Source organism: Alternaria infectoria, assembly GCF_024043175.1.
Source record: "Alternaria infectoria strain BMP 0036 chromosome Unknown scaffold_2, whole genome shotgun sequence".
In the NCBI taxonomy this organism is placed as follows: domain Eukaryota; kingdom Fungi; phylum Ascomycota; class Dothideomycetes; order Pleosporales; family Pleosporaceae; genus Alternaria; species Alternaria infectoria.
The window spans coordinates 34,558-59,504 of NW_026250691.1; the positions used below are offsets into that span (position 1 = coordinate 34,558).

The 24,947-nt window shown below is 54.2% G+C and overlaps 11 protein-coding genes across 11 annotated transcripts; 3 read left to right on the forward strand and 8 right to left on the reverse strand.

Annotated features, from left to right (window-relative positions):
* Window positions 1-599: 599 nt before the first annotated feature.
* J4E92_001454 (uncharacterized protein) lies at window positions 600-1,662 on the forward strand (the record flags this gene model as incomplete). The annotated part of the gene is made up of 2 exons (XM_051492866.1): window positions 600-834; window positions 893-1,662. 2 exons carry the CDS (start codon window positions 600-602, stop codon window positions 1,660-1,662), a joined length of 1,005 nt encoding a protein of 334 aa, XP_051356097.1.
* Window positions 1,663-1,807: 145 nt separating this feature from the next.
* Window positions 1,808-2,877, reverse strand: J4E92_001455 (uncharacterized protein; the record flags this gene model as incomplete). Its single annotated transcript, XM_051492867.1, has 2 exons — window positions 1,808-2,730; window positions 2,844-2,877. 2 exons carry the CDS (start codon window positions 2,875-2,877, stop codon window positions 1,808-1,810), a joined length of 957 nt encoding a protein of 318 aa, XP_051356098.1.
* A 606-nt stretch (window positions 2,878-3,483) lies between these two features.
* J4E92_001456 (uncharacterized protein) lies at window positions 3,484-4,594 on the reverse strand (the record flags this gene model as incomplete). Its single annotated transcript, XM_051492868.1, has 3 exons — window positions 3,484-4,478; window positions 4,555-4,562; window positions 4,587-4,594. 3 exons carry the CDS (start codon window positions 4,592-4,594, stop codon window positions 3,484-3,486), a joined length of 1,011 nt encoding a protein of 336 aa, XP_051356099.1.
* A 942-nt stretch (window positions 4,595-5,536) lies between these two features.
* J4E92_001457 (uncharacterized protein) lies at window positions 5,537-6,061 on the forward strand (the record flags this gene model as incomplete). The annotated part of the gene is made up of 2 exons (XM_051492869.1): window positions 5,537-5,543; window positions 5,598-6,061. The coding sequence occupies 2 exons, from the start codon at window positions 5,537-5,539 to the stop codon at window positions 6,059-6,061; spliced, it is 471 nt and encodes a 156-aa protein (XP_051356100.1).
* A 1,093-nt stretch (window positions 6,062-7,154) lies between these two features.
* On the forward strand, window positions 7,155-7,506 carry J4E92_001458 (uncharacterized protein; the record flags this gene model as incomplete). The annotated part of the gene is made up of 2 exons (XM_051492870.1): window positions 7,155-7,444; window positions 7,497-7,506. 2 exons carry the CDS (start codon window positions 7,155-7,157, stop codon window positions 7,504-7,506), a joined length of 300 nt encoding a protein of 99 aa, XP_051356101.1.
* A 4,017-nt stretch (window positions 7,507-11,523) lies between these two features.
* Window positions 11,524-12,168, reverse strand: J4E92_001459 (uncharacterized protein; the record flags this gene model as incomplete). The annotated part of the gene is made up of 2 exons (XM_051492871.1): window positions 11,524-11,916; window positions 12,019-12,168. The coding sequence occupies 2 exons, from the start codon at window positions 12,166-12,168 to the stop codon at window positions 11,524-11,526; spliced, it is 543 nt and encodes a 180-aa protein (XP_051356102.1).
* Window positions 12,169-12,562: 394 nt separating this feature from the next.
* On the reverse strand, window positions 12,563-14,575 carry J4E92_001460 (uncharacterized protein; the record flags this gene model as incomplete). The annotated part of the gene is made up of 10 exons (XM_051492872.1): window positions 12,563-12,727; window positions 12,826-12,966; window positions 13,012-13,056; window positions 13,421-13,457; window positions 13,509-13,731; window positions 13,907-13,987; window positions 14,037-14,163; window positions 14,210-14,289; window positions 14,344-14,353; window positions 14,411-14,575. The coding sequence occupies 10 exons, from the start codon at window positions 14,573-14,575 to the stop codon at window positions 12,563-12,565; spliced, it is 1,074 nt and encodes a 357-aa protein (XP_051356103.1).
* Window positions 14,576-17,419: 2,844 nt separating this feature from the next.
* On the reverse strand, window positions 17,420-18,668 carry J4E92_001461 (uncharacterized protein; the record flags this gene model as incomplete). The annotated part of the gene is made up of 3 exons (XM_051492873.1): window positions 17,420-17,926; window positions 17,977-18,438; window positions 18,498-18,668. The coding sequence occupies 3 exons, from the start codon at window positions 18,666-18,668 to the stop codon at window positions 17,420-17,422; spliced, it is 1,140 nt and encodes a 379-aa protein (XP_051356104.1).
* Window positions 18,669-19,407: 739 nt separating this feature from the next.
* On the reverse strand, window positions 19,408-19,890 carry J4E92_001462 (uncharacterized protein; the record flags this gene model as incomplete). Its single annotated transcript, XM_051492874.1, has 2 exons — window positions 19,408-19,492; window positions 19,550-19,890. 2 exons carry the CDS (start codon window positions 19,888-19,890, stop codon window positions 19,408-19,410), a joined length of 426 nt encoding a protein of 141 aa, XP_051356105.1.
* Window positions 19,891-20,628: 738 nt separating this feature from the next.
* On the reverse strand, window positions 20,629-23,874 carry J4E92_001463 (uncharacterized protein; the record flags this gene model as incomplete). Its single annotated transcript, XM_051492875.1, has 5 exons — window positions 20,629-21,390; window positions 21,438-21,507; window positions 21,674-21,889; window positions 21,937-22,513; window positions 23,079-23,874. 5 exons carry the CDS (start codon window positions 23,872-23,874, stop codon window positions 20,629-20,631), a joined length of 2,421 nt encoding a protein of 806 aa, XP_051356106.1.
* Window positions 23,875-24,442: 568 nt separating this feature from the next.
* Window positions 24,443-24,928, reverse strand: J4E92_001464 (uncharacterized protein; the record flags this gene model as incomplete). The annotated part of the gene is made up of 2 exons (XM_051492876.1): window positions 24,443-24,642; window positions 24,787-24,928. 2 exons carry the CDS (start codon window positions 24,926-24,928, stop codon window positions 24,443-24,445), a joined length of 342 nt encoding a protein of 113 aa, XP_051356107.1.
* Window positions 24,929-24,947: the final 19 nt, after the last annotated feature.

The window sequence follows — 24,947 nt, forward strand, 5'->3', positions numbered from 1 at the left end:
TTCAACTCACATGTGGGTAGACAGCCGGCAGATGGGAAGCTAAGACGAATGCGGTAAGGATCAAGGAGGTTTAATATGCGAGGACTATGCAACGAAGCTTCCTCGGCATGCAAGGGCCAATGCCGGTTTTCGATGACATTCATTGGCGGAGTATCATGCGCAACTTATTGTGTCACATACACACCTGATTACTTATTCTCCATGTTGCAGAACTTCGACAGTTGGCGCGATGGTTTCATCTTAGCGGTTTTTCTTTGCCGACAGGCCGTTGTAACCTCCCCACGAATCGTAACCCCTGCGTCCCCGCAAAGCCACCGCGCATGACCCACGATCCCGGTTATTGAAGCTTCCCTTAATATGGCCAAGCAATCTATCAGGCACCGCGGCTTCAAAGCTTCAGAACCATGATGCCACATCCATCACTTTCATATTGGCATCAGATGAAGGCCCACTCATTGCCATGGAAGAAACGGAAGGCAAAGCCCGTCCATTTGTGGGGCATTGAATCATTGGCATGCGAACTATTCGCGGTATAAGAGTAATGTTTGCCCAGCAGGTGAAACATAGGACTGTAGAAGTATTCTTCGCATCTCTACACCATGCTATTCAAGACTCTTTTGGCGGCGGCCGCTCTGGCCAGCACCGCTTTCGCGGCTCCTGCTGAAAAACGCCAAACCTCTCGCAAGATGAAGTGGTTCGGAATCAACGAGTCGGGTGCCGAATTTGGCGAGAAGAACTTCACGGGTGTCTACGGAAAAGAGTACACCTGGTACGATCTCAACACCATCGACAAGTTCATGGACGAGGGAATGAACATGTTCCGTTTGAACTTCCGTAAGTCATACCTCCGTAACCCACATCTTCCCAAAAGCCACGACCTAACACTCCCCAGTAATGGAGCGCCTAACCCCCAACTCCCTCACCGGCGCCTTCGACCCCCTCTACCTCGGCAACCTGACCGAGCAAGTAAACCACATAACCTCCAAAGGCTCCTACGCCATGATACAACCTCACAACTATGGCCGCTTCCTTGGGAACATCATCACCGATACCGCCGCCTTCAAAACCTGGTGGACCAACGTCGCCGCCGAATACAAAGACAACGACCTCGTCGTCTTCGACACAAACAACGAATACCACGACATGGACCAACAGCTCGTCTTCGACCTAAACCAAGCCGCCATCGACGGTGTCCGCGCTGCAGGCGCTACAAAACAATACATCACCCCCGAGGGCAACAGCTGGACCGGCGCATGGACATGGATCTCCTCCGGCAACGGCGCCAGCATGGTTAACCTGAAGGATCCAGAGAACAAACTCGTGTACCAAATGCACCAGTATCTCGATACCGATGGCTCTGGTACTTCGGCCACGTGTGTTAGCGCCACGATCTTCAAAGAGAGACTCCAGGCTGCGACCAAGTGGCTCAAGGATAACAAGAAACAGGGTGTTATTGGTGAGTTTGCGGGCGGGAATAACGCGCAGTGCATTTCTGCGTTGCAGGATGGACTGAAGTATATGGGAGAGAACAGCGATGTCTGGCTGGGAGGGATCTGGTGGGCAGCGGGACCGTGGTGGGCCGATTACATCTATAACATGGAGCCTACGACGGGAGTTGCTTGGACGGGAATCTTGCCCAAGATCAAGAGTTACTTTTTGTAGCTGGGGAGGGCTCGTGAGGTGAGGTAGAGGGTGATTGTATATACTTTGCTATTTTCTTCTTGTAGATATTTATATGAAGAAGCCTTCTTTCGCTACCGTCCCTGTTCACCTTGATGCACCTCGTCATATATCCAATAATCTCCATCTAAGGCTTCCCCTGCCAAGCCCTGCTTAAATACTCCTCCGCACTCATGAACTTGTACTCCGGGAACCGCTGGTTGAACTCATCACTAACATCCCAAGCCCCCCTCCTAATTGCCTCAAAGAACATGATGACAAAGGCCTTGCTGAAGCTCTCCCTCACATCGTCCGTAACAGTAGGATGGCTGATCAGCGGCAACCAACTCGCTTTCAGCTCTCCCTTTGCTAGATCCTCGCTCTTGACATACTCGACGAGCCAGTCTCCGCTTCTGATCTTCTTGCCTAGAGCCAACATTTCGCTGATGGAAGTGCGGCAACCTCTGATACCACCGATCTTCGGCCATGGACGCGTGTCATCTAGCGCGCGAGCGAGAATCTCACAGTCGTCTTGGATGGCGGTGATGACGATGGGTTGGCTTCCATCATCTAGAACCATGGCACGTCGGTTCTCAAAGTCGAGGAAGAAAGGCCAGGTGTAGAGATCGCGTTCGAGCGGGTATGGATGGGCGAAGTAGTCCATGAAGATGGAGGGTTGGAAGAGGCAGTATTGCATCGTTCCTAGTTCACCCTTGGCGTCTAGGTCTTCAAGGTACTTCCGGATGTAGTCTTTGTTGTCGTAGCTGGGGACGCCGGCGTAGTTCGCGATGCCCCATTCGCTGGGTGCGAAGCGGGAGACGCCTGCTGCGATGGCGGCGTGGATTAGGTTCTTCTGGGCGACGTTGTCGGTATCGAGGTGGACGACGAAGAAGGATAGGAGGGTGTGGAAGCCCTGGAGAGCTGTGGTGAGACCATTGAGGTCGGTGTAGTCGACTTGCTTGTAGGTGACTTTGGGGGATGGGTGGGATTTAGTTGGCGCAGATCGCGTGAAGATGGTGATTTCGTGCTTGCCAGAGGCGATTGTTGCTTTGAGCAAGTTGGTTGCGACGTCTTTGGACAGCGTTAGTAAGGTACGGTATGCTCATACTTCTAGCAATAGAGGAGTGCCATCTGGTGTCTCGATAGAGGCGGGGTAAGCATATGTAGAAGGGGAGGAAGCATACTTCCGGTGCCGCCTGCGACTGCGATCTTGACCATGATTGCACGTGATTCTATATCGCTCTCTTGATGTCGAAGGATTCAACTGCAAGCGCTATGGATTACATGCTCCCTGCTTTTGTATCTCCAACGGCCGCTATCTATCGCTCCGCTCTGAGCCCCCGCAATTTTTCGCTGCGAAGGCGTGTCTTCGGCGGATGACGGCATGGTTCTGACTCGTGTGACCAAAACTCCAAGTTCTGAGGCTACGATCTCGGCAATCGCGATGTCATTGATGTTTGAGTATTTTTTGTGATGCTCGACGCATACCGATTGCATGAGAAGTTGTGACTGGGCTGAGCGCTCTTTACCAATGTTGGTGCGAACTCATGCGAGCTGCCACCAGAGCGCGATGCTGCACGACCCAACGTATTGTGTTGCTTGGTAAACGTTGACTGTTGATCTTGGTTGACTTCAAAATGCACAGTGCGACGAATCGAAACGCCTTTGTGAAGTACTGCGAGACGATAGATTGGCCCTCCAGGTTTGAGAATGAGAATGTAGATAAGTTTGGAAAAACGGGAGAAGTGACAAAGACCGTGAATGGTGAATAGATGGATATCCGTAAGTAAATGTCAAATAAATGGCAGCGAAACATCGAAATGCTCAAGCATCGATCAACGGTACCGCCGGCAAAGGTTTCTCAGGCAGTGGTTTACTCGGCAGCGGCTTCAACGCATCCTCATACGCTGGTGGTCTCGAGGAGCTGCCTTCATCCGGATCATCGCGGTACGCGCCGTGAGCATTCAGCAGTGCCCCCTCCTCTTCAGCCACCCTATCTCTCCTCATGTTCTCCCAGACATCTTCCATGCCATCCCACTTCATGAGCTCGCGCTGCGCAACGATCCACCAGTACATCTTCCATAAGAGAAAGATGGTGAATAGGCCGCCAACGACGCTGCTGAAGATGACCCAGAACAAGCCCCACCATTCCCAGTGAACAAATTCGCCGAACATGTCGCGAAGCGTTCCTTTCTTGCCGTAGTATCCCCATTCTTCTTTGCGGTAGAGGAAGCGACTCCCCTCTAGTTCCCAGACGTCGCTGCCAAGGAAGTGGCCTATTGTGCCCCAAATCGTCAAAGACTTCTTGAGAGGAAAGGTGTAGGCTCGAGCTACTAGGCGCACATCGACGATTTGGTACTCGTAGATCTGGTCGTCCGTGGTAGATTGACCGAACGGGTCGGCGACCTTGGCTGGCCCTCCTTTGTCTCCTCTTTTCAGAGGAGTTCCTTTGACGCGCATCCACAGCATCTTCTGCTCTGGGTTGTTGAACCTCCAAAGAGGGTCGTCAGGGTACCGCGACTTCCCAATCACGTCAAGCGCAACGCTCCAGTACTCTGCATGCGCATCATCGCCTTCTTGATTATCGCTCGGGTTCGTGATGTATAAATAATCGATATACATGCGCGGGGCCTGTGTCAAAGGTACTTCGTGGCACCATCGTCCTCTGTCACTCCAGCTTTCTCGACAATACGGGTCTTCGGAGTTTAGGCCCCAGTGCAGTTCCGCATGGGAGAGGTTCTGGCGATATCGTGTAACGAGGAAGGTGGATGGTGTGGGTATGGTCGGTAAGGGATATAGCGGGCGATCGTTGAGGAGGACTGTGCGATTATCGTGCGTGAGGGTTACGTTGAGAAGCTATAGCGCTCAGGCTGGTTAGCACCGCTCTTTAGGCACATGCTGGACTTAGGCTCGACATTTATACATACAAGCACATGATCACTGGTTATAACCTCATGATCTTCAGGGTCCTCATAAGGGCAGTCCTTGCATTCTATCTTCGTGATGTAGGACGATCCGGGTACCACGGCTGCGACCGGTGCAATGGGCGCCTCGCACCCTTCAGGCACTTTGCCTCTTCCATCCAGGTCGCAGTCGAGTACTTCGGGAATATCTGCAGCATGGGCCGAAGACAGAAGGCCGGCCAGCAGCGCGATACCGGACAGCAGCATGGTGGGCTGGTGGTGGAATGATCGAGGGCAGGTGCCTGGCGCTCGTCGCTGCCGCCGCTGTCAGGGGCGTAGCGTGGCGGAGCCTTGCAGGGGTGTCGCGCGATTAGCCGGCGATCATGAGGCACGAACGCTGGTTCCCCCGCCAAACTTCTCTGCCACCTCCGACATGCCGCATCGGAGGATATTGATGTTGACGTCGATGCCATCATTATGTCCCCATGTCCCATGGAGCGTAAAAATACCACTGAGGTCTGTTGCTGACGCGACTATGCCCTGCCACAGGAAGCCTACTCGAGCGAGCCATTGACATCCCACCTCTGTAGAACGAATCCTTCCTCTATGTCCAGCGGTTGCTATCTTCTGCTCACATCAAGCGTGGTTGCTACAAGCGCTGTCTTCTTCGCGGCGGTTCCTTTCTATTTGCTATCAAACCATGTCGAACATATGTCTACTCAATGGTATCCTCTCTGCTCCTCCCTTCTTCTTCCACCGCGATCATGGCGCAGCTTTCCTGTGAGCGACGTAGTGGGAACATCATTAGAGTCGACGATCACCTGGAGATTGAATTCCACCGGACATCTATCGATCCCAACCGAAATCTGGCCGATCTGCTTCCTGACGACGGTATATTTCCTCTGCATTTTCTGCAAAGAGATAGCAATCGGCAGCAGTTTGATGAGGCGAAATGTAGGGGGCTTTATCTACATATGCAGCGTGAGTCATATATCAGCAACTTTACCCGCTGAGCTAACCATGGGGCAACTGCAGAGAGTGAAGCCATGTGGATCAAGTTTGACGCAGACAGACTGTACGTGATCCGTATCTACGTCGACAATGTGAACGTGGTGACAGGCCAAACCTCGCAAGTACAAGGCCAGCAAGATTATGTCATCGTGCCCGATCAGGCCTTCCTCAATGGATACAAATCCAACATCAATGCGTTAACAACACAGTTTCGCCGTCCACGGTATGCGGCCAATTATACACAGCAAGACGCCCAGACCATACGCTTCGAGGTAACGCCATCTACGAACACTAACGTACTAACAGTAATCGATGTGGGTGTTGAGGGTGAAGAACTTTGCCAAGCTGTGGTGACGTTACCCAGCATGACTGTCAGGGACTTCACGAGGAAGTACGAGCTTCAATTCGAAGACGGTACTGTTATCTCGGCTAGACTTACCAGTCAAGGAGAACAGGTCGACGGTATGAAGAGCGATCACGTGATGTAACACAAGCTGACTTAATCGTAGACACTTTGTCATTTGCTGATTGCGAGAATCTTGATGTACGTCTTAACGTCTCTTCACAACGAAGATCACGCTAAATGTCATTCATAGAACTACACAGTAGTACCGGATCACCGCGGCGGACGCCTACGCTCCCGACTGCTCAAGCTCGACACTTATCCATCTATCGGATGGGAGCCACATCGCACAACCATCTTCAATGTTCGCATGCTCAATTCGAAAGCAGCTTGCGACCTATTTGGTGCGCCCAGATTTGAAGAGACTGACAAAGAAGAAGAAGAATTGCATGGAATCAATGGCGTTCTCGTGAAATTCGACCCCGAACCAGCATCAACAAGACCTTTGGTACCGTTTCGTCGAGTACCGCGACCCCTCGAGATCTATTGAGCTGCGCATGATACTATTTCCTGATACAACGCGGAAGACGGACGAAGCGGTCGAATTACCACGGCAAACGCCAAAGGCTGGGGGCTGGAAATTGACGAAAGGCTCTTGTCTTGTCTCGTATGTGGATATCTGATGTGAGTTGGTAATGTTGCATTAATTGAGTAGCCTAAGATCTTTCCACACAACCTGCAAAGTGCGTTACGACTTCTGCGTGGCGATCGCGAATTCACGCATTAGATCTCAGCCACTCCTTCGTCTCCGTATTTTGCGTTCTCGACCCTGCTGCCTTTCAAGATTGCGGTCCGTACCGGCGTCGCTCGTGTAGTTATCGGCGTTGTTCCTGGGATTCCTGTAGAGCCGGCGGCTCAGACGCTTAGCTACACCATGCTAGTCGAGATAACGGAACTGTGGGCGAAGTCCCTTGATGCGAAAGGCGCACGCGACAGATCAGTCGCGTCGAGTCGTGAAGTGGTTGGCTGTCATTTCGAGTTGCTGGACCCTATGACGTCACACATGAGATCACCACGCGTAACACACGACCTCGGTCCATGAATAGGTTTAACAACCCAACAACCTCACAACTCAAACACTTACACCACCAACTTCAAACTATCTCCCGTTACAAATTCATCAACTCATCAAACCATACAACCCAAACCACATACCCAACCCACCAACCACCGCCACCATGTCCAGTTCAACCTTCCAATCCTTCTCCACATCCTCATCCAGCACTACCATCAACGGCCAAACAACCTCAAAGTCTGAACACACCTTCACAGACCCCAGCGGCACCCGTGTCGAGCGTACCCATCAAGCTCCAGGTGAAGCGCCGCGCGTTGAGCGCTTCGAAACGGATTCTTCGGGAAAACAGCTGGAAGATCACAGACATGCAGATGCGAAGCGGATCCAGGATGTGACGGAGGAGGAAGACGCTAAGAGCAAGGAGAGGGAGTATGAGGAGAGGATGCAGGATGAGTATGCTAAGAGGGAGGGGGGTGCTTGAGTGAAAGTCATATTGTGGACATAGTCAGTTTTAGTAGAGATATATCACGTCAAATACGCACATCACAAAAGAGGTTTGCAGAATACAATGTGAGCGAGAAGACGCCACCGGCAAAGAAGCAGGCAGCCAAGAGACTCCATTCAACTATATACGCGGCCAGAGCGCGCCGAGAACCCACCCAAGAGACCACAACCCCAGCCCAAACACCCCAAACCCAAGCCCACAGCCCACCCAGGAGGCCACAACGCGCCAGTCATATCGTCGTCGTCGTCCGCCGCCGCCACGTCGTCCTCAGTTGTGTTGGAGGGCTCGCCAGCGGTACTGGTCGGCCAGCGAGAGGGAGGCGAAGAAGTTGTGGAGCGCCATGCCCCGGATCCCGTGCAACTCCCACTGGGTAAAGACCCGAGGGGGCGGAGGGGGCGGGGGAGGCGGTGGCGGAGGCGGAGGGGGCGGAGGAGGGAAGCCACCTGCTGGGCGAGGCGGCGCCGGCGGGACGTATCCGTCCGGCAACGGTCCGTTGACCGCGAAGGCGGCGTTAGCGGGGGGAGGGACTTCCTCTCCGTCGACCTCAGGCCCAACTTGTGCAAAGCAACGCCACATGGTGACGTATTTGCCGGTGATGTTCCGGACTTGGTGGTGTAGGATGGTGGGAGGTTGCCAAAAGGTGTTGGTGTTGGTGTTGTTGTTGGTGTTGAGGGAGGAGGGAAGAGACTTTTCAGAATTGTAAACAATTCTGTAACTGGGCAGATTGATGTGGTTGCCGAAGAGCAGAAGAGGGATCCCAAAAGTCGCTTGTTTATATAGTCGGCTCCCTGAGGCCCCAGCTCCCGCGCCAAGACGAGAGCGACGGTGACCTGTACTCGACGACGACCCTTTATTGAGACCCAGTAAGGGGATACTATTGTTCAATGACCATGTAGCAACCAGGTCAGGCAATTGCAAGCTTTTCCGGGGCGTGTAGCACCTCTATTGTCTGCGTGAAGTATTGTTGACCATTTGGGTGACCCACTAGCGCCGGGATTCTGCTGGGGTTGTGTGGCTCCTATTGACGGCGAGGGTAGGCGGGGTATGACGAGAGACCACCGAAGGTCATTGGTATTGTCGACGTAGCATCCCAAGAACGTATACTGATCAGCCCTGTCCGGGATATCTTGCACTGACAGCAAACTTACGAATCTCCGACGGCGGCCTAATGGGACAACGTCCAGTTCCAGACTGTCCAAACTACGGCCTACATCGTACCGAAGCCGGCACAAGAAAGCCACGATGGGTACAAGGCAAAGCGATAGGCGAGCAGGTGGGAGGCCAGGGGGATACGCGGTTCCTGACATACGTAGACGGAGGCGGCAGGAAAGGCGAGGACGCCTTGAGCAAGCATGGAAGTAGGGCAGCGGCGGCAGGACGATGAGCCAAGGGGATACGATGAGCCCACGTAGGATCCTCTTGAGACAATGACCAGCATGTATCTAGCATGTAGCAGCCGTAGGCAATCAGAGCGGCCAATCGCATGTCTTGAACACTTGATGCTTGATCTCCATGCTCGACCTTCGTGCTTGACATCTCATGAGACGATCCCTGATGTCTATAGTGCAAGCTACTCAGGAGCGCGTTGCATACAATTTTACAGTGTTCTAGAGCTGGACGCAGGCATGCTGTCCCAATGGGCGTTGTTTAGACGTGGCCGGATCGTAGAAGTCTTCCTCTAGCCGCTCCGCCGAAGGACAGTATGGTCTAGATTGAAGGCTTTCTTTGGCAGTGCAAGGCGCGACACCCAGCTGTGCTTGGGTGCATGCTGGAATTTGGCCTCCTCGTGCTCGACGAGTCTTCCGCTATCCTATGCTTGACGCGTCTCCTCAACTTTGAGGAAGGGCGGGCTGCATCGTGGTGGGGCTGATATCGTGCTTCGTCTCGCTCCGCCGACCGCCGCCTCAGCTTCACCACACACACGACCACAACGCCATCATAGGAGTGCGGCTACTCGCCAAACCTTGACCATAGCCCTTTCAAGCGCGAAAAGCTCTACTGCAATGGCCTTATCGAAAGGCATCATGCCCCGCGACAGCAGGCTCGTCCAAGATTCTTTCACGGCAACAACCCACGAATTTGCGCCACGAGCCCCTCGACCCCCAGGCCAACGAGAGAGGCTTAGTACGAGCATCTCCGGCATTAGGGCATCGTCGATGATAGGCAGAATCGCGCGACGTCTCTTCGAAGGCGTGGCTAAGATCCCCTCACCCCTGACGGAAAGCTCACTCACCCCAGGGCGAAGGCCGCCGACGGAACGGCAAGCTACCGCGCGACCTTTACTGATTCTCGACAGACAAACGGTTTCCTGACAACGAGCAGTAGCGATACGATACGCCCATGTGCGGCTTGCTCACTTCCGGGGTGGCGGGCTCCTCCGCGGCGTTGAGAATGAGCTTGCAAACTTTCGCTGTCCCGAGACAGCGACTTGACACAGCAGGTTTGAAGCCCATGCTGGAGATCCAAGAGCGACTGACAAAGGATATAGTAATCTAGGACAAACTTCGGGCACCCCTTACGACCATTTCGAACCGCCGTCCTCCTCGCGCACGACATCCCACGAAGCCGCAGAGCGCCTCCGCTCCGACCGATACCGCCGATGTGCCTTGATCACAGGCCAAAAGAAAGGCTTGAATGAGCTGCATACCGAATGCGAGAGCGGCAACGGGCCAGACAACAGCGAGATAGAAGAGGCACCCCTTGGATGAAGGGCAGCTCGACGAAACGGCGGCGAAGGCTCCATACGCGACGGATACCGGCGATGAGCCACAGCGACATTCGAGCGGCATATCTGCTACTCCCGCATGCACACTATAACCGGGGATTGCGATCAACGAATCGCGACCGGTTTGCTCGAATGGCGCGTGGCACACCATCGACAACGGACAGCCTCAAGCTTGAGACGCCCAGCAGCACACAACGAAGGCACGAGCCTCAGGACGTTGGGATACGAGAACGCGCACAAGACAGCGCGATTTGTCCCTCGTAAAGCTCACACGGCGAAACAAGGCGATCCTCTCTACCCATCCTCAGTGGCCAAGCATCAAGCCGTCCGTGCTGAGAGCCTTCGGCCAATGAGCCGCATAATCGACGCGACATCTGGAACGATGGACAGCGTCGGAACGTGTTCATCATAAGACGAGCCAGCCCAGACAGGCACGTTCGACGACAGGCATAGCGAAGCCGGCCATACTCTCGTCGGGTGGTCAAGATCCGGCTTTCGGAGGCGATGTCTTGAGGCTGAATGTCCTCATGAGCTCGGAGCGGCGATGAGAATAGCATCCGGGTTGCGCATATCCATGGCTAAAATATGCCTGAGCATGCCGCTATGAGATGCGAGCAGAATGCGCAGCGTCGCGCGGTTCGTAAGACGTCTTCCACGGCATGCGAAGCCCTCACGACGGAATTCTGAAGGCCATGGCGCACAGCTTTCCACGTTGCATGCCGCGCCAGTATTTCCCTAGCTCTTTCTGTCGCCAGCGAGATGAACGATGATACACCGGTTTTACGGGACGAAGGAAGATGACTTGGCGAGCTTCTCGATGAAGTTTGCGGAGAAGGGGCGAAGACGTGCGGTCGGAAGTCCGGGAAGGACGACGCGCGGAAGCGAGTGTGGGTCGCCATCTTCCGCCCAGCCACCGTCGACGTGCAGCCGCAGACCATCCCTTGCCATCTTCACGGGCGATCTGGCATCTCCAGAATGCTTCGCCACTATCGCTATCGACAATGAGTATGTTCTGGTATGGGCCAGAGCAGGCAAACGTCAGCAAACATCCGATGATGAAGAGGGGGGTTACATACCGCTGCGAGTGACGCAACAATCATCCGCTCACGACGCGATGCATGAGGCCCGCGGGGCTAACGAAGACATGTGGTTTATTGGAGATAGATTGGAGAACTTCATGCGCATTTGAACCTCAACTCGAAACCAAGACGTCGCTCATATCCCATCGCCAAATCCGTTTCCACAAGCCGCCACAAACTTCCAACACACCGCGCCGGGGGTTCCGACGACTTCCACCACCCTTTAGCATTCATACACTGTGACCCTTCGCGTTCGGCCTCTTGCTATTTCCCACAAGTCGGACTGGTAATGTGGCTCTTCGATCCATCTCTTCCGCGCGGTTGATTTGGGGTTGTCTCTAGCATGATCGCCGCTGACCATCGCGTTGTAGATGCGCTCTACGTTGCGGTTGCGATCGCGTTGTAGATGCGCTCTACGTTTCGGTTGCGATCGCGTTCGAACCAGCTCGATAGTCGGGTCAGTGGCAGGATACCTCCTGGTTCTGATCCTTACATCTGGAATATCCTTCCGCTTGGAATACGCCTTAGGTGCGTTGACGAACATGCGGATCTGCCACGCCGAGCACATGACGTTCTCGCAGATGCACTTCTCTTGTGCGAGGGCGGTGACGATGTCCTGTCGGCCAGGAAGCCGAGGTCTTTGTCCTTTTCCTGGATGGTGTCGACATGGACGACGTTGCAGGGTTCACCGATCCAACCCCCTAGAGATGAGGTCGACCTGGTTCTTGATGTCCTCATAGTCGTCGTTGGTGAACTCCCACACAGCGTGCTCGGGGTTCGCGTCGATGAACATTGACAAGAACATCTGGCCTTCGTACGGTTGGATATCGCGGATGTCCTTGGCCATGGAGCGCGCGAGGTCGTCCATAGTGGCGTAATGGGTGGCGAAACCCGGTCCTCGTCCTCGTCGGATCCTTCTTTCTTCCACGGCCGGCCAGCCTCACAACATACAACTACTTGCGCTGACGTTTGTTTGCTGCATTGTGAGGCTGGCCTTTTCGTTTCTTTTCGACACAGCGTTGGGAGCGGCGCCGCAGAGGTGCCATGCGAACCCAACACAGAACACTCCATACGGCGCTCAGTACCGAGCCCGACGGCAGTATTCTGCATCAGGTCGCAGGCGACCTGAGGCGCCAACCACCCACCGGGGGACCCGATGGGTGTGAAGGCGGCTTACACCGGCCGAAGCCTAGCAAAGTTAGCTCATGTCTTATCTGCGGTTTGGATAGGATGTTGTTTGGACGTACCGCTGCGGTGCCATGCTAGAATGTTCCGTGGATGGCATAGGCGCGAGCGATCCTCCCATAACGAACACATTCGTCCCACGAGTCTACGAATGCGAACTCGAGGTTCTTGGGTCCAATGTGTTCGTTGTAGAAGTTGCTCAAGCGCTCTACGACACCCACGGATGGAACCGGCGTTGCGGACTTGGTCCCATGTGAGGGTTGCCACAGTCTCCGTCACCGCGCCGAATATTGTCAGCGTCTTACGATTTCCCACGAAGACCAAGGCTAGAAGCTTTTACGAACGAACAACTCTGCGCAACGAGTTCAATGCCGATGGTGGATAGGGCCCCGACCTCGCCCATATCCAGTCGCCCCCAACCGAATAACTTGGGACGTCCTTGATGATACTCGGCGTTCGTAACTTTGAAGGCTTCATTAGACTATGCTTGTCAGTAGCTGGACGAGAGTATGCGAAAAGTACTCACGAGTGGCTTCTTCCGCGCCTTGCGCTTCTTCTTGCCGGAGGGACTCTGATCTCCAAGTCGGCAACAACAGCTGCACATGCGCGGCTCGCACCGCAGCGGAGACAGGCGGTGTTCTTCGCGAAGTTGTGGTAGCTGCCGTCTCTCTCTTTACACGACCAGGGCGATGGTATCATTCCCCGTCCAAGCATCGAAGCCTGCGTATCAACCTCCATCCCGTATCCTACTCGTGTCCAAAGCTATACGTCGATCCTTGGCTTTGACAGGTGGTTACTCTGAATCGCTGTCAGGAATATTGCCACGGCCAGACTTCTTGAAGCGCGGCTTGTCCTCGGCAAGCAGAAGCACTTGATCGCGTCCGTCGTATCTCTGGCCGCCGAATTTCCAGGCCACCAACTTCTCTGCGTCCTACATGATGCAGGAAGCGTTCGCGGAGGTCATCAGGGCAGCTGCATGGCGTGTTGTCGGTGCGCCAACCCCATTAGGGGAAGGCGACTTACTGCTTGCAGGTCCAGAACGCAATTGGACGTCCGCCGAATTGAGTGAACCAGCTCTCTAGTTCTGATTGGGTAGTGTCGTGGGCGAGGCCGCTCGTGTGCAGAACCTTGCTTCGCTCTGACAAGAAAGCGCGAACGTCGGCGCGAGCGTCCATCGGCTTGGTCAAGACGTCGGGGTGGTCTTGTCGTACCACAGCCGTTCTCTCCGCACTTCCAGTCTCCAGCCCTAAAGGGCACAGCGCCGGTGCCACCGCGCATATGTCCACCACCCATTCCGTGGCCGTGGCCATGACCCATGTGGTGTTGAGGGGGACCCAGCCCCAAAGGGTACAGCGCCGGTGCCTCCACGCATATGTCCGCCACCCATGCCGTGGTCGTTTCCGGTGTGACGACCCGCCAACACGAGTTCTCTTCTGGTATCGAACTTCTTGATGGGGTGTTCTCGTGTTGACGGGCTTCACGAGGACCGACTCGCGATGCAGCTGTTGTTGAGTTAGCGCTTGAGGTCGGCATTGGATTGGACAGACGTACCTCTTCGCACGACTTTGCCGTTGAACTTGCCCTCCTCGTCTTTGTACATATTGATTCGAGGCTGAGGAGGGCAAGTCCTTTTCTGAGGAACATCACAAAGAGGTTCGGCACAGGCTTTCTTGTTCGGCTGCATCATGTCAGCGAGTGGTCTAGAAGACTAAGACGGTACTAACCTCAGGCTCTTTCTCAGCCTTTCGCTTCTTGTTGGTCTGCGGCTCTGGTGGTGCAGTCGGATTCTGAACCCGTACTTGCTCTACATAACCTGTTAGCATTGAGTGGACTAATGGCGAACGAGGGGTCAACATACCAGCGCCATGCTGAAGGATGGGGTATGTCGAAATAGCGCCATATTGTCGCACTCAACATTTGCGAACGGCCTCAGGGAGCTTGACATTGGCGTGCGGCGCCTGGTGCAGCTGCCCTCTCCGTGCGACGGCAAAGAATTGGTGGTAGATGTCCATGCGGTCGTTCTCGGGCTCGTCGCACGGGTACATGTAGAGGCCTCTCCGGAAGCCATGATACCAGCGGCCGTTTTCCATGTAGTTGCTGGTTTGGGTCGTTCTGACTGGCAGTGCTCCATGGCCCAGTAGAGGGGATCGTTGGGGTCGAAGTCGCTCACGCCCTGGAGGTTGAGAGATTCGGGCCATGCATGTTAGCCATGGTATCTCGAAGGTAGGCTGCGGGTGCCCTTCGTTCTTGCTCAGGCGCGGGACCACATGCACCGCACCCCGAAGACGTTCACCGTTCTTGCTGAGGTCCACGATGCGGGCATGCTTCTCCTTGAGCTGGGTTAGTAAGTTCTAGTGCGGAGATTGCTAACAGAGCACATACCTTGAGCGGCGCCCGACATGATGTCTTGGAGGTGAAGTCGAAGTAGTTCTCTTCGTAGAAAACTTGGAGAGCGACTGCCTGGAATTGGCGAGAGACGAACTACTCCGACTCCACCTCATAGCGAAGCGTGTGGCGTTGATGAGCCGCCCGTTCATGCAGAGCGATTCCGCAGCCTATTCAATATTAGTAAAAGCGGGTATATTGCTAATGCGGTACATACCTCTTCTTGGGACGAGAAGATGGCAAACCCAGTTCCGGTGGGCTTGTGCTGGTCAGGGGTGCGGGCGGCGTTTTAGTAATGACCAAAGCCGAGACTGAATAGTATGTTAGTATGCAAGAGATGGAGCAAGGTTATAAAAGAAGAGTCAAAAGAGTACTGGAGGGGAGAGAGCAAGACGTTGCCAAAGGCGGGGTTGAAGGCGCCTCGCAGCGACTTGGGGCAGGATGGGTATATCGCGCGATCCACAGTACAGAGCGCGAAGAGAGTACAGCGCTCAAGCAGGCAAGCAGTGTGAGTATGACTTACCAGGTACGTCGTCATCGAGGAGGTGGCGCACAAGCGTGCATGAGTGCACGTATCAGGCTCGAAAAAGCCTTGCGTTCGCCCGCCGGCGCTGATGATATTGTCAGAGAGTGCACGAAGAGACTTAGAGCGGAGCGAAGGATTGACTTACGTATCGTGGGGCAGGCCGCTCATGTGGAGCACTTTGCTGCGCTCCGACAGGAAGCCACAAGGGCGCTGTCGAGCTCAAAAGTTTGCATATAGCTTTGGTGGTGGGTGGTTGAAGAGTTGGAGGGGGAGGTCGGTGGACGAGCTTATATGGCAGCCCTGGCCAGGCTGCCAGGCTCGCAGCTAAGGCTCGCGGCCTCACGCTCACCACCACTTGGCATCAATGGATGCTCCAGATGCCCCTGACGTCGTATCAACACCAGGAAAGTTGGAGGAGCTTGCGACGGGCTTCGCGGTGCTTGTCGTACTGCCCTTCAGACTCTGGGGAGGAGGGGTGTTAAGGTATAGACAGGCTTGAGGGGAGACTCAATAACCTGGACCCTGAGCTTTCAGATAGCACTAGGGGTGAAGCAGAGGAGCAGTTGCGACCGTGCGCGGTGGCGGAGGCTCACCCCAAGGGTGTAAATGGGGGAGTGCAACTCCACCACGTCGAGAAAGAAACACCAGAAAAGTTCGAGGAGGATATCGTGAGCTCTGCGCTGCTTTTGGCACTCCCCAGATATTTTTTGGTCTGGTGGTGGTGGAGATACAGTGTGGAGGGAGTGGGTTGCCCGAGAGCCCTCCGCAAAAACCAGCTGAGGGAGCAAAGGAACACCAAACTTTTCGCTGGGAGCTTCACATGGGGGAGCTGGCAGCTTCATGCAACACGGCAGCAGATGTCTATGAGGGTCGACAGAACACAGCAGCGAAGCCTTGAACCGTACCTTTCTCCTGACACTTTTCTGGGCAGAATTGACAAAGTGGTTGTGGAACCGCAGCTCGGACACGGAGGAACCCTCGAGACTTGGGGGCAAATCACTGCCTTGCGGCTTTGAGAACATCGAGTTCGCCGCGGAGGTGGCGGGCAGTGCAACACCAAGACCACCACAGCGCGCGTCACGCCTATGAGCAGCTACCGAACATCGAACGCCCCCGGGCTTGCCTACACCAATACCTATTCCCTCCGACTTCCCTGGGCCAGATTGCTTATGCTACTGCAGAGCTACTGCCTCGAGAACGCGAACAGCCCACGACGATCCACCGCGGACCCAGCCCACCGGAGAGCCCGAGCCCGCAGTCGACAGTAGAGCCTCGGATCAGCTACATCCTGCGGCGCATATTGAATGCCCGGCAGCATGCCAATTCCACTCCATCTTGTGGGACACATGTCAGCCGCTGAGGGTCCAGGGTTCTGTACAGGCAGACATGAAGACGGCGAACGGCTTTGGGTATACGGAGAGGACCATACCAGGATGGCCAGGGTACTACAATGTAGAGCTGAGATACCATGCGGCTTTCGCAAGCCAGAGTTCACGAACTCAGACAGTAGAGGCTTCAACAGGTAGCATACGTGGATGGGTCAAAACGTCTACGTAGATGTCACACGAGCACGAACAGGATCAGCTATCACAATGTATGCGTCGAGGATACTGCAGGGCTATGCATACTTCTACAAAGATCGAGTACCGAGTCAGCGAATGCATTCCTCATGGGGCTGTTGACGAGGGTAGCAAGGAGGCCACATTCCAAGTCTGACGAGCAAAGTACGGATGCCATGACCGTCAGGGCTATACATGGGAATACTGGAGGTGGCATGCAAGGCCGATATGTCTACTAGAGGCGACATGACCTTGGGGGTGTCATGGTTGCTATTGGTAAAACCCTTTGTCTACGACAGGCATCCTCGTGGTCGTTACAAGAGACTTTACTTGAACCAATGTGGTCTTAATCTACTGAGTGAGATCATCGTCTTTCAGATGCATTCATTATGGTATCTCAGCACAACTACATATCCCCGCATCATCCGTACATGGTCAGGAAGACACGCGAGCTAGCCACCCGCCTACTCAAACTCAACTCCTTCCATCGCATCCTCCTCGGGCATCGCCCACAACTCCCTCTCCAACCAGTTCCTCACCAGAGAAGTCCCCACCGTCCCATCCTTCCAGTTCACCCTCCTCCAGCCCACCGGCGTCCCATCAAGGCCAACCGGCCACTTCTCCCAAACCTCCTCCAAATCCTCACCATCTACACTATACGTCCACCAGCCTCTCGCAGCAGCCCGATGACTTCCAGCCGGCTCCTCCTTCACCTGCTTCGTCTCACCATACAAGGATGTATACATCCAGTCTCCGCCCGGAGGGTGTCCGGCGGGAGGGCCACGGGTGTCGCGGAGGGCGCTCAGGCGAGCAATCTCGTCGTCGTAGAGACGCTTCAGAACGTGTTCGTTCTGAAGCGGGGTCAGAGAGGGGTGTGGGAGCGGCTTTTCGAGGTGGCCGATCCACAGGGGGCAGTCTGATCCCTTCTCGAACGTGAGGGTCGAGATGGCGTCGGCGATGTTGGCCTTGGCCTGGCTCATGTTAGTAATGATGGTACATGTGATCGGATGGACGGACTTACATCTTCTTCGACCACCTCAGGAGTGGGAGTCGACGTATCACCGACAGCAGGCTGTTTGCCCACGACAGGAGGGTCTTTCCGAATACGACCCGAGTCGGGGTCGTCGATGTCGCTCTCAGAAGGACTCAAGACGCTGTCAGAGTCGGAATCTGACTTGTCGCCGTAGCCCAGGAAGGCCCTGTTGAGATGACGTCTAGTCCAGACAGGGTCGCCGCCAGCGGACAAGATGCCCTGGTGACGACGTTGTCCGTCGATGACCCACTGCTGCTTCTTTGCCTCAGTCGCAGCCGCCTGCTCGAGCTTCTCTTGCTCTATCTTGGCTTCGCGGTCGAGGAGGAGATTCAACATGGCCCGTTCAACCGATGTCTCCCTGTTCTCCAGGCGAGCGGCGACGAGACGGTTGAACTCATCTAGTTCGCGCGTCTGTGGTGACTTCTGCGCTTCCTTGATGACTTGACCGGTCTGAAGAGGGGTTGAAGTTAGTGTCTGCTTCCTTTTGAGTTGGGGCAATGGTAACTTACGAAGCCGACGGGAATGGGCGTCTCCTCCGGCAGTGAAGAGTACGCGAGTGCATGGCGACGTGCGGGCGTGTTCTTGTCCTGGACAAGCCCCGCGTAGTAGGCCGCGATGTCGCGCTTGGCTTCGCCGATGGAGTTGGGCGCCCGGCGGGCTTCGCGCTTGGTGCGAGCCATTTTGAATGAATGGAGAGAGTGTATAGAAAGGTATTACACGTGTAAGAGGGAGGGGTATAGAGAAATGAGGTAGAGTTGTGTTGGTGGGGTGGGAATATCGGTGGTGTGTGGGCGATGAGGGAGTTTGTGCGTTTGTCGAGAAACTCTTTCAGTTTGGCGACCACAACGCCGCCTAGTTCTTCCGTCATCTGGTGTTTTGCTTTGGCTTTCACACGAACTCCGCCGGCAGGAGCTTCAACGTATGGGCTTTCGCGTCGAGCGGTCGCGCTCAGTCTCTGCTATCAGATTAGTGTGCTGCACAACGGCGACGAGAATATAGGAAGGCTTACTGTTGATGGAGCAGTTCATGAGTTTCCTGCTTTGGTCCATGTAGGAAGGCCTCCCTACGGTATTAATAGTAGAGAGACAGTGTTTGTAAGACGTGCTCGCATCCACGAGACCGCCGGTCCGTTTGCCATCTTCTATCAGGCGTGGTAGAGCATGTGAGCCCAGACAATGGAATGACGTTTGCCAGGCTGACGTGATCACTCAAATTGACGCACAAGGTGAGATAAACGGTAGACAAACAGAATATGATATGCATAGAGACATCAGGGGTATTATACAAGCGCTCATGGCGACATAAGAAATCCAACAACTCCGCGCTTCACATCATTCAACATCGTGATAAGAAAGGAAATCGATCCAGCCCGGTACGCCTCGATGATGGCTGGTACAGAGTATAGCGCATTAGGTGGACTTAGACATGGTCGTGTCTTCCGAGCAACTTGCCCTTCTTGCCGAGAGCCTTGGCCTCGCCCTGCTTGATCTTCGCGAGTCTCGCTCTGTATACTCATTAGCAACCACTCAACATCGTATCCATTGCCCACGGTAGTACTTACTCCTCAGCAGCCTCACGCTCCAAACGATGAACATGCTCCCGCGCCTCCCTCACAGCGTTCTTGGCGACAAAGAGCGCACGGTCAGCGTCCCTCTCCGCAGCCTCAGCAGTCATCAAACTCTGCTTAGCAGTCGCAATGCTAGGGTCTCCGGAACCACGGCTAAACATGCCGGATGTACGCTTAGGGGACGAGGTGTATGTCGTGGTGGTGCGGCTAGTGGAGCTGCTATGGCGCGAATCCCTGTACGAAGGGGAAGAAGAGCGACGCCTAGAGAACATGGAGTGTTTCTGAGGAGGAGCAGGAGGTGGGCTGGGCTCCCGCTTGGATCCGAAGAGAGGCATGTTGTTGGTTAGGTGTAGGAGTTATGAGAAGCTTCAAGATAATCGACAGGAGATCTGGACTGCGAGATGCGTGCTTGGCTAGACGTTGGAGATGATAAAATCTGGAGATTTAGAGTTGAAGATTCGGAACGCACATGCCGGGTCTTATATGTGAAGTCCTCCCTGTCATAGCGCTCCTTCGTCGTGTCTTCCCAGCTGTCTGTCAAGGTCGCGAAAGCAGGGTTCGGGAACCTGCATTGCGTGACGTCAATGCCCCAAAGCAGGGGGTGATCTGCGCCTCCAACATCACAGAAAGCAGCCGCATCGTCATCGCTAATCTACGAGATGAATTGGGGACCAGAAAAAACGGTCATCGCGAAACGTTCATCGCGATATTGTGAATTGATGCTTAGCGTGGTGTTGAAGTTTGTTGTGGGTCTGTGAGTACGCGTCCTGCGCCGGATCTGGTGCCGGAGGCACTTGGTGTACCGGACTTGAGGAAAGCTAGTGAGCTTAACGAGACTCCAACTTCAAGAAATCTGGTGCCGATTGAACCGAGGAAGACGAGAATAGTCTTCGGCATGCCTAATTTTCGGCGGTGCGACAGTTCATGTGCTCGTTGGCGGTAAGTGATAACAATGTATTCCAAGATTCTGTCTAACAAGGTCGGTGACCCCCACCGGCCTTCTACGCCATGCACATGCAACGTGTATACCAAAACGCCACCCAATGCTCGCTATATATATGATACAATATAGATCAACTACATTTGGCCCCTTCACTGTTACCCATCATCGTTTTGCTCGTCGTCTTAATGATGCTGATGACCATAACGATACCTCCAAATGCCGCAACAGCCCCAGCCAAGTACGTCTTCCAGCTTCTTTGGCTCAGCTTCATGTAGCAAAGAGGAGGCAGGATGAAGGCTAATGCGCATGCAGATGTTGCGCCGAACAACTCGAACACTATACCGAGATCGCAGGTAAGGAGGGAGAGTGTGAGGGCGGAGACGACGAGCGAGGTCGTGAAGATGAGATGGCGGTTCGGATGGTACGGCTCGTCTGGAAACCAATAGTTGGTCATGACTTCTCGACATACAAAGGCTTCGAGCGGAAGCGTAGTAAGCATGTTGAGGCCGAAACACAGTCGCGCAATATTGACCATGAGGTTATCATTCGGAAAGTTATTCAGCACGTTGCCGAGTGTCTTGTCTCCGAAGGTCAAGTAGCCTGTTAGAGCCATGACAAGACATGCTACCAAAGATATACTGGTGCTGTAGTGTGTAACGCGTGTAAATCGATCGATCGTAGGTTTGCGGAGGGAGCCGTAGATGAGGAGGCTGTTGTGGTGGCAGACGAAGGCGAAAGCGATTACGCCAATTGCTTCGAAGATGCCGGGGCGGATGATGAGGTTGCCACGAAGCTGGCCCTTCAATTCGGCGGGTACACGGAAGGCTTGCGTGACTACGGTCACTATGATGATGGTCATGCTGACCAGTGCTAGACCACTTGCTTTGGCCAGCTAGGAATTGTCAGCGTAAATATGAGGCGGAACCGCGGATTCCTTACCTTGGATATATCCCGATAGAGCGATAGTGGAAAGGATATGCCAAGAATGAGCAAGACCATGATAGCCCGTCTGTTAGTCAGTAGCCAGAGAAACGGCATGTCTGCTAAGGAAGGGAACATCGAATCCAAGACCCTCGGTATTGTATCTCCGACTACGACGCAGAACGCGACCATGCCACCAAAAGCGCTGTATGCTGTCAATACCCTTGCTTCCACATGTCGTAAGGTGAACGTACAAGAGCCATTGCGCGAGGGATATCGCTATCAACCCTGATTTGCCGAAGCAGTGTTGCACCGTGGCTTGAAACGAATCGGTGCCGCTGAGCTTGGAATTTATGACGATGAGTCGTATGGTCCAGTCTACCACGATGGTAAGGCCGATGAGGAGGGCGGTGCCTGTTACGAGGCCGGCGTTGCGAACAGCGTACGGTTGGCCGATGATACCAGCTCCTCTGTCTTACATTAGCTTGCTTTCTTGTATCCCTATCCGGCGGCATACATTATACTGTTTGCCATGTTCATGAACGCGCTCCGCATCCCGCTCCGTGGTCGCGCATTCTCGAGATGGTCTTCCGGATTGAAGGATTCTTCGGCAACTGTGACGCTTGGCGCCTCGATTCCAGTAAGCAGAGGAAGTCGCTGCGTTCTTTCTCGCCCATCGCTGCCATCCAAGTAGTCGTCTCCATCCAGCTCGAGCCAGTCGCCGCCGCCGTTATCCCCATTCATGCTCCTCCTGGGTTCCTCGAAGCGCACCCGATTGGGCGTTCTCGGTGCGCCATCGGGCCGGGCTTGTGCGAACGACGACTGCCGCTTAATGTTGCCATTTGGGCGTGACCCGGGTGGTGCTGGAGACGCGGAGGTGGTTCGCGATGACGAGGGCGATGGAGACAGGTGTCGCGGACTTGGTTTGCGCTCGTGTTCGGGTTCTGAGTCGCTGTCGGAAGGATGCTCATGCAGGAGCTTCTGGCTTTCGCTCATCGTGGCATTGTCGAAGTTCAGGGAGGTTTGCAGCTCGAATGATCGTCGACATGTCACTCCCGACTTCTGACATCGGACATTGGACCCCTGTTCCGCCACTAGGTCGTATGTGGCCTAGTGCTTATCGTCACTTCCGGCGAGAATTGTGGGGTGGATTTGGCTGAGCAATAGAACATCCTCCTTGTACGTGTTCGATCATTCGCATTGCCCTACATATGCTACCTATGTTTGAGTTCGCTCAAGCTCAAGCCTCCGATTGTCCCCGATGCATCTGTTATGAGATCCTTCAATGCTACTCTCAGGTTACATGGATGTTTCGCGCGAGGTAAATGGTACCATTCCGGCGAGTTCATACTATGCACCTGACCGCAAAGTGTGCTGAAGCTCATATCGCGGAACGGGACCTCAAGTCGAGGCTGATCAAGACTCAGACGGCTTAATTCCTTCATCAGACTGCCGAGAAGAAAGGAGCTACATAGAAAGGAGATGTGAGAATCGTCCGTGTACGGGCAAGTATAATCTGTCTGACGATATATCTCAAGACGCTTGTAGACGCCCTCAAGGAGAGACTCAATTGCCAGGCGCCGTCTCGAGTCGATTTCATCTGTCGTGTGTAAGGACATGCCCAGGTATCTGACTATGGCGATTTGTAAATCAACATACCTGATACTCTGGCAGGAATAGGGAGATCCAACGTCGGGAAGGATTCAGTTATCTGCCTAATGGATGTGGCCGTGGTGTTCCTGAATTGCTGTTCCATATCAAACACCCATGCAACCCAGATCCACAATACCAGATCTCTACCGTGCATTTGATGTATAGGTATAGGTGTCTTTGTAAGCTCCTGGATCCACATCTCAGTAAACGTCTCGAGAGTCTCCCCGAAGTTGTAGTAGTCCTCAAGCACAGCAATTTTGGCGAGCATTTCCAATGACTGCTTTCGTGGAATCAGCTTATTGCGACCATGAACGATTCGCAAAACAACAAGAAAGGCTTCGGCATCCCAATCGTGAGCGGTTATGTGGTAAAGGCCATCGGCTTCGTTGCGAACAGACTCGGCGAACCCGTCCTGTGCTAACATTCGCTTGAATGTGGCCGACGCAAGTATCAGGTGGCGTGATGACACATGGTAATGGATTGACTCCTCTTCAGGCTCTTCCGGTAAGATCGGTGACGGCGTATACTGCACACCAGAAGACGGCTCTGCAAGCGCGGTGGAGCCTTCATCCAAGGTATACATGCTGCTATCTGCAGGTATCTCGACGAGTGCAGGTTCTTGACGAGGTGAAGGGGAAGGAGGCTGTGGATGATCTACGTCATCTGGCGGTACTGGCACTTCAGACAAGGTTGGATTCCGTCGTTCCTCCTCCAGTTCCCAAGACGCAAATACCTTGCACGGATTCTCGAGCACAATGACTGTATCCGGATCCGGGTCGATGATGTGGACGGTGGGTGCCATGACCGGTCTTGAGAATGTGTAGCGAGATCAATGGAAGTATATCCAACAAGCAAGTCGGCTGGCAAGGTGGGCGTCCAAGTGAGATGGCTGAGAAAGAAGAAGTCAGGACTTCTTCTGACCGCAAACTGAAGTAGGCTGACGCTTCCATGTCGCTTCCACACGCTGCGCATCCATTACATTGACCTGCGCATCATGTCCAATAACACATGCAGAACCAGCTATCAGTGCGGAGTCGTGCAGCGATGTGTTTGCTGTTCAGCGCCAACCCAACGGAAAAGATGTATCATTGGAGGCTCGCGTTACACAACGCCACTGAGCTGCATCGCCAATACATGCGGGATAAGACATGCATGCAGAGGACGGAATACGGTGCGAGGAATGATTGGATGTGGTCAAATGGCACCGCGAGCGCGCAACCGGTAAAGGCGCAGTGTCGTGGCTTGAGGTTCTGGAAAAGTGTATGGAGAAATACAAACATGGCGGCTAGCGACGAGATGCGTTGCGCAACTGCCATTGGTAGAGATCATGACCATATTCTCTTTCCTATCCCTCCTCCTCCAGCACACTCCTACAAAGCCTTCCTAACCGCACTCTTAAACGGAATAATCTGCATATCCTCCAAATTCCAAACCCCCTCCTTAACATAAACATCCTGCTTCAACCTCTCCACAACCTCCTCCCTCGTCTTAGCACCAATGAGGCACGCCGAGCCCTTCATCTTGGGTGGGCCCGTGTCGCCTTCTTTGATGGGCTCTTCGAGCATGGCTCCTGTAGAAATGTCTCATTAGCCTTATCTTCTTGTTCTACGCAATACTGCCACATGAGTGTGGGGTATCCAACGCGAGGCAAGTAAACTTGTCATGCCACATTGACCTGCCACTTCTACAAAGACAAGAACGGGTCTAAACATACCACCCCACAACCACATATCCTCCCTATCCGCCTTCAACCCCTCGAGATGTTTCGGGCGACTCGCAATACGCTTCTGCAACGCATCCTTATGATCAGGCACGATGATGAGCCATTCTTGTAGTGGAGCGGTAGACGATGCCATTGTGCGGTGTTGGAACAGC